Source organism: Azolla caroliniana, unplaced genomic scaffold (genome assembly GCF_043228905.1).
Source record: "Azolla caroliniana isolate FFs.n. ecotype wild unplaced genomic scaffold, voAzoCaro1.0.p SCAF_18, whole genome shotgun sequence".
NCBI classification, from domain to species: domain Eukaryota; kingdom Viridiplantae; phylum Streptophyta; class Polypodiopsida; order Salviniales; family Salviniaceae; genus Azolla; species Azolla caroliniana.
Window position 1 is genome coordinate 14,222,807 of NW_028230453.1, and position 8,167 is coordinate 14,230,973.

Consider the following 8,167-nt stretch of genomic DNA (forward strand, 5'->3'; position numbering starts at 1 on the left):
ATGGAGAGATGTTCATTGTTGCTAATGCACCAAATTATGGTGAAGAAAACAAAGACTTTCAATAGTCTTTGACATATATACATATATGTAGATAGATAGATAGATATATATGTATGCATAGATTGAAGCATGCGTGATATGCGTGGTATTCGACATCCGCAATATTCGTAGTATTCGAGAATATAAAATTGCTCCAAGAATATTATAAAACCATTCGTTTATGGAAAATAAATTTATATAATAAAAATTATTCAATTCACTCAAAAAAAAAAGGAAAAATCACCAATTTATAGAAAAATGGAAGGTCTTCAAAATCACACTAACATAAGAAAGAAAAGTTTTAATTAAAGCGATTATGAGCCGTTATATTGTAATTTCTAAATTCTAGGTTCTAACTTCTAACTTCTAAGTAATGCTTCGAAATGCTTAAGACTCTATGCACTATCACATTCATCATCCGTATCTTCAAGCTCATCCATAATGTCCTTATGAGCTTCATTTTCATCAATAGCTTGATTTTGCATTCTCAAAAGTCTCTCATCATCTTCTTCTTTGTTGATCATATCTAATGTTGCTTCAATTATGCATAATCCCCTTTCCTTTATTCTTCTTATGAGACAATGATTTGCATGTATGTAAACCAATTTCTCAACATGAGCATGAGTCAATCTATTTCTTTTTTTTGTATGTATAGATGAGAATGTACTCCAATTTCTTTCACAAGAAGATGCACATGAACCTTGAGAAAGCACACGAATTGCAAGCCTTTTTAAGTTTGGAGTGCTTGCTCCAAATGTTTCCCACCACTTAATTGCATCATGCATTCTAGTTGGATCATTTGCCATAGGAACTTGAAATGAACTCTTTTGTTGAGTTTTATAAGCATAGAATTCATCTAATAAAACACCACATAAAGGTATATCACCATTAGTATACCGCATAATAGTTTCCATCCAACTTGTATTCAGCTTCTCATCAATATCTTGAATTTTTTCTCTCCAAATTGGATGTAAAATAAAACCAGTTGCATGCAATGGTGAATGTAGCATTGTCCATCTTTGCATACATATTTCCCGAATTTCATCAAGCAATAAACGATCTACATCTTCAATGTGGTTTATTTCTTCTATCATACGATGAGTACATTCATAAATTAAACCCATGGTTGCACCTTCTCTATCCGCCAATCTAAGAACTTTTAGGATAGGCTTGCATATCTTTACGATCTTCTTTATATTTGCCCAAAAAGAAACATCAAGTATAATTGAAACTATTTCTTCTCCTAGTTGTGTTTTTGATCCTTTCCATTGACACCATTGTTCACTAACCACCATTCTTCGTAATCCACCTTTGACTCTGTCATCCAATAAGTTTGACAACATGATAAAACTATAGGCAAATCTAGTAGTGGAAGGCTTTAACAATTCTTTCTCACTAAACTTACGAAACATTGCCAAAGAATATTGTTTTCGTGTAATAAACACGATTACCTTTGTAGCTAATTTCAAAACATCATGAACCCAAGCACATTTTCCAATATCTTCAAACAACAAATCGATGCAATGACATGTGCATCTGGTAAAAAAGATCATGGGCCACTCTTTCTCTATCATCCTCCCAGCTACTACACAATTAGTTGCATTGTCCATACAAACTTGCACAACATTTGATGGGCCAATATCAAGAATAACATCCTTTAAAATCTTAAAGATATACTCTCCCGATTTATATTCTCCACTAGTGTCAACTGATTTCAGAAACACAGTGCCATACGCAGAAGTAGCCATCACATTAATTATTGGTCTATTCTTGGTATCTGACCAACCATCGCTCACAACAGTGCATCCAATAGTTTTCCATTTTTCTCTAATTTGCATAATCTCATTTTCAACATATTTCACCTCTTCATTCAAGTGCTTTTTGCGCAATTGATAAGGAGATGGTGGCTCATAAGACGGCCCAGCAAGTGCCGCAGCTTTTATTAATTCACGAAAATATGTACTTCCCACTTTTACATCCGGTATATCCTCTACAAAAAAAAACCTCCTGATAGCTTCATCAACATTTTTATCAAGTTGCTTTTGCCATAACATCTTCAAAGGTACATTGTCTACTTTCATCTTTTTACTTGATGCATTACCAAACGATGATGAAGGCATTTCATTGATAGACGTTGATTCCACATTCGCATCAACATTTGTGCTACAATTTTCAGCATTACATTCCATTGATGACTCATCATTCATGTCAACATTTGCACAACCAAATACCATTTTTTGTACTTCGGCTTTTATAACAGCATCAATTTGACGGCATTTGTCAACACCTAAACCTTTCAAGCCCAATAAGTGAGCTCTGATTCGAAAGGGGCCACCAACAAATACATGGTGACAATGATTGCATTGAACAACAGGCATACCCTTATCATGTTTTCTCAAAATGGCCACATGATTCCATTCGAAGCTCTTTTGTTTCACCATTGTGTAAATTAACCTTCAGCCTTTGTTGTTCCCTGGACCCTAACCTATGAGAATAACTAAAAGAATTAGGCGACAGTGAACTATTCCATAATGCAATGTTCTTTCATTGCACTCTGATTTGGTTTTTTTTGCACTTTGGAACATGCACAAGCAAAGGAGACTCTTCATTCCTTTGGTTGCATTGTTTATTAGAGCAACTTCTTCATAGTACATATGCACATGGATTTTTTCATTTCTATATTTTGTTGCATAATGCAGAATAAACAAAATCTGACTACAAGGAACGAATTATGATTTATGAAATGAAATTCTAGAACAAATTCGAGAACAAAAAATTCGATGAAAACCAAATTCGAGAACAAAAAATTCTCTCTATTCTCTCTCGTGAGAGAACAAAACTACACAAAAGAGCATATATTTCTTGCAGGAAAATCAGAGGAGAAGCAAGAGCATACCTGAATCTGTTGTTTCTGTAGACTGCGAAGAAGAAGAGATTGCGCGCAGGAAGATGCAGAGGAGGATTGGAGCTTCAATGGGAACAGGCGAGAGAGAAAGGCAAGAAAACAGAAAGTCTCTGTTCGCTACTCGTCGACTGAATTTTTTCCAAAAAAAAATTAGGGGAAAAAAAGGGGGAAAAAAAAGTTAACGAATATTAGAAGAAATATTCGTATACGCATTTGTTGGGATTCGTGGGGGAGGCCCCACGAATGCGAATATTTCAATCTATGTATGTATGTATGTACGACGTGTCTAAATACCTCCAAAATTTGAAGAGGGCAAGTGAGGGAATCGCAGAGAGGGACGATGCAAGTCGCTTAATCAAGGGCAGGTGCGACCTGCACCGTCTGATGTGGAAAAAAAACGCTCGAAGAAATCGTCACTTCTTGGGGAGCCCGACTAGGAGCCTCGCTTACTAATCAAGAGCTTGACTAGGAGCCCCACTGTCTGAGACCCTCTATCACTAGGAGCCCCACTGTCTGAGACCCTCTATCACTAGGAGCCCCACTGTCTGAGACCCTCTATCACTAGGAGCCCCACTCATTAATCAAGAGTCGGGCTAGGAGCCCCGCTCATTATTAATGAGCACTAACTATAAAAACCTTGAATCACTCATTTTGAATCTATTTTGAAAAGAGAGTTTTTTAGGGTATTTGGAGGGAAGAATCAGAGTGGAGCACCACTTTCCACCAGCGAGCACTTCCCAACCACCTACATTCGATCCACAAAACGAAGGCAATAATAGGTATGTATTTTCATGGTTATTTTTATTTTTTACATCATTTAGGGTTTCTTTTCATTTACATTTGATCATATGGTTCCATATTCTAACATGGTGAGGGACTTAGTTGTTCCATTTTTCAAATGTATCATATAAATGCATTGTTATAATTTCACCATCAATATGAAGAAATGTTGAATTAGAAATAACTTTTTTGTATTTTCTTTCAACCCATTTTCATTGGTTTCCACCATACGAAACAAAGCTCAAATCAACACAAAATATGTTTGCTCAAGCATTGATTATCCCACATACTTAGTTACAACACAAGGTACGATTATCTTGAGCAGTTATGTATTCACGTTTACATACGTAGGAATGCAATTATTTTGAGCACACGGATGTGGATACACATCATAGGTTTGTTATTTTCCAATTGGATGATGACAATGATAATATTATGTATGAGAGACTAGTTAAGCATTGTAAGCATAGATATAATCACCATGAGCTCGTGACTAACTGCTACCAAATATTAAAGAGGGCAAGTGAGGGAATCGCGAAGAGGGACGGTGCATGTCGCACCGTTGTTGGCGCGTTCGATCTCCACCGTCCAAGATGGATAAAAAGCTGACAACGTCTGTCACAAGGAGCCCGACTCTGTGAAAAGGAGCCTGACTCTGCGAAAGGGAGCCTGACTCTGTCAAAAGGAGCCCCGTTGTCATACAACCTCTACAAGAGGGAGCCCGACTCTGTCAGAAGGAGCCCCGCTGTCAGACCACATCATTAAGAAGGAGCCCGACTCTGTCAAAAGGAGCCTGACTCTATAACAACAAACATCAAAAACTCCACAAAATTGTAAGTGTACAACAAATATTTGCCATGAAACTGATCATAAAATTTCTCAAAAAAAACTAAAGATTCAAATAACAACTCTTACATAAAATATTAAAATGTCAAATGTTGACAACCCTAAAATGAAATATGAATATACACATTACATATTAAGATTATGGCTCATGTCGGGATTATTGCAAGATGCAACCACAATTTTTACAGCATGTAACATTTGAGTCCCTTGAAGTCAAGGTCAAGCCATCACAACGCAAACACCGAACCTTCTCATGGTCAACCAATGGCAATCTCCTCCTAGCCCGACTAGCACCTCTTTGTAGTTTTCCGGAGTGGGATTTGGAAGTGTTTGGGGAGCTGCCAATAAGTTCTTGTGAGATGTCTATTGTTGCACTTCTTTTGGCACCGATTTGTTGGTTGCGACTTATTGATCTACCATCTTCTTCATTGGTTGATTTTGGTGCACCAACGCGATACACCTTCTCAGTCACATCTTCCAATGTTTGTATACCTTCGACAATAGTTGCACGGTCAAAGGTTCCTAACCCTTGCTCGAGACATTGAAGTGCTTTCACGACCGTTTGTATTTTGGACTTGAATGATTCAATCTCGGATATTGTGGGGTTTGTCTCCTCTACTTGCTCTACCTCTGCCTCCACTTCTATTTCTGTATTATGGTCCATTAGCATTTGGGTCACGTGATCTATAAAAGGCAATGAGCCACATAAATGTGGCATATGCCTCTCAATAATCATTCGGATACCTAGTAAATGCTTACATTTACTCACAATGTCTTGGCAATCACAATATGAGCATTGGAGTGAGACATTATACCATAGAGTGGGAGTCGTCATGCTCAAGATTCTAAACCAATATCGGGCCTCGTCGACAATTTCAATTGTGGAAGTATTGTCGACATACCTTTCCAATATTCTCTCCGCTTCTTTAAGTCGGGACCTTTGATCCCTACAATTCGTACGGGGTGCAAACCGACCACTCTCACATATTTCTTGTCGTTGCTTGTACCACTCTATTACCGTTCCTCCTATGCAAGTGCCAGTTTCACTGTCCCCGATTAAGACATGCAGAAGGTCGGTATTTAATCGGTTTATTCTTCCCCTCAAGGCAGTATACTTGATAAACTACCAATGTCTTTCCACAATATTGGTAGTGTCAACGTGTCCATAGTTGAACATTCTACCAAACTTGGGCCAGAGTTTTCTCCACACACATGTCAAACCACACCATCCTCCTTCTATATATTGCCAAACACCGGGCTTGTCCGCATATTCTAACTTTAACTCCTCACACATTGCATTGAATGATGATTCGGTAATGCATTGCATCAGTTGGCACATTCGTTGATAAAGATGGATTCTCTCATTTGCACTTACTTTTGGCAACAAGTTGTCCACCCATGACTTTTTGGCGTGAAACTGACACAACGAAAGTCGACAATGTGTTTGGGACCGTTGCCCATTTACAACAATCCAAGATTGACGGTCTGTTGCAACTGTCATGATATGGCAAGACTCGAACCCATGACCTTAGGTTATATGGGTCGAGCTCTTGACCATTAGATCATCTATTGTAATACGTAAGATATTATTTTCATTTACATTTTATTATAGGAAATTAGTGTATATTCCAGATTTCTCTAGAACATTCTAGAAGCTTCAGGATTACTCTTGAAAACACTATAAAAGAGGGCACTAGGCATTATGTTGAACCAAATTGGTTCAACACTAGTCTTAAGCCTTTTAGCCATCATTGTATATTCTCTTCATATAATACATATCTTTCTTATCATCACTCTCTCTCTCTCTCTCCGTCTCGCTCACTTCTTCCTTCTCTCGAAGAAGTTCTACACCTCTCATAGTACTAATCCTTCGTTTAGTACTAATTCCTTCTCTGTCTCAGTACTGTTCCTGACAGTTACACCTCTCATAGTACTAATCCTTCATTTAGTACTAATTCCTTCTCTGTCTCAGTACTGTTCCTGACAGTTTGAACCAAATTGCCTACCTTCTGTCTCTCTCATTTCCTACTAATCTTTTATTCCTCTTTTCTTTCAACCCATGGCCACTGTTAGCGCTGAAGAATATCAATCTGTTTTCTCGGAATTTCAATGCTTGAAGGAGAAGTTCCATGCTTTGGAACAAGAAAACCAACGGTTGTTGGGGGATCTTCAGCAAATCTCCTTAGAAAAGCAGCAAACGCAATAACAGCATGGGGAACTTGTGTTATGCGTGCAACAACTTGAAGCAACCATCGTAGTGATGCAACAACAAGGGCCCGGAACACAAGGGATTCATAAAGAACCCAAGATTGGCCTTCCCATGAAGTTCGATGGAACGCGATCGCAGTTTAGAGGGTTCCTTAACCAGGTACGATTAGTTATTCAAATGCATCCTTCCCGATATCCCACCGATGCATCACGAGTGGGTTTAGTAGGCACTTTGTTAAGTGGCTCAGCGTTGTCATGGTTCGCTCCACTATTAGAAAAGGAATATCCGTTACTCAACAATTTTGAAGAGTTTCTAGGTGAGTTTAAAGCATGTTTCGGAGATACTGACAGCATCAGGACCGCAATCAACAAAATTCGGCGATTACGCCAAGGTGATCGTCCAGCCTCTGCATACGCTGCAGATTTTCGCCTACTCACCGCCAATATCCCTTGGGATGATCAAGCGTTGATGGAGCAATTCCGTTATGGTTTATGCAACGACGTCAAGGATTTACTCTTGACCTTCCCCGAAGAGCCAAAGTCCTTAACAGAAGCAATCAGTCGCGCGGTGAGATGTGACAACTGCCTCTTTGAGCGACGTTCGGAACGACAGCTACAGATGCCGAGGGCAAGATCAGAGCCCACCTACCCCTCAGTGGTAGCAAGACCTTTTCCGAGGGAGTCATATAATGCGCCTCCAGCGAATACTCCGACTTCGATGGAGATTGACACTACACGTCGTCGAGGGCCATTATCCGAAGAAGAAAAGCAGCGACGCTGTACAAATCGACTATGTCTTTACTGCGGTGGACCAGGACATATCGCAATAAATTGCCCCCATAGGCCAAGAAGACAGGTAAACCAAATAGTCACTAGTTCTAATTGTATTAAACCCGAGCCTATTTCAGTAGGGATATCTGATAGTCCTAATAGTACTAATAGCCCAGATCTAGCAAACAAATTTGATGTCCTTAGTCAGTTAGAAGAAGAGTTAAATGACTAAGTCCAGCCAAAATAGGAGCCGTTTGGTTGGACAACCCTAGATCTGTGCAACCCATTAGTGGTTCCATTCCCTCTAAGCAAGTTAGTGATGTGTTCGTAGCCCAAGTAATAATTAGTACTAAAAGTACCCCTCCATTACATGTCCTAGCACTCCTAGATTACGGAGCTAACTCTTGCTTTATGGATAAGAAATTTGCTCAAGCTCATAAGATATCCCTAAGAAAACTCAAGTGTCCAGCCTCTGTAGTAGTCATTGATGGACGTCCCATTGCTTCCGGAAATATCATAGAAGAGTCAGAGCCCATTAATATTGTCCTAGATAACTTAGCATGTGTAGTATCATTTAATATTATTAGTATCCCAGAACATCCTATAGTTTTAGGATTA

The 8,167-nt window shown here is 38.9% G+C and overlaps 1 protein-coding gene across 1 annotated transcript; it reads right to left on the reverse strand.

The window, feature by feature from the left end:
* Positions 1–434: 434 nt before the first annotated feature.
* Positions 435–2,480, reverse strand: LOC147852458 (uncharacterized). The gene has a single exon (XM_087333910.1). It carries the CDS (start codon positions 2,478–2,480, stop codon positions 435–437), a length of 2,046 nt encoding a protein of 681 aa, XP_087190036.1.
* Between the last annotated feature and the right edge of the window lie 5,687 nt (positions 2,481–8,167).

Coding starts and splice junctions, on each gene's coding strand:
- LOC147852458 (XM_087333910.1), bottom strand. CDS start 2,480: ATGGTGAAACAAAAGAGCTTCGAATGGAATCATGTGGCCATTTTGAGA.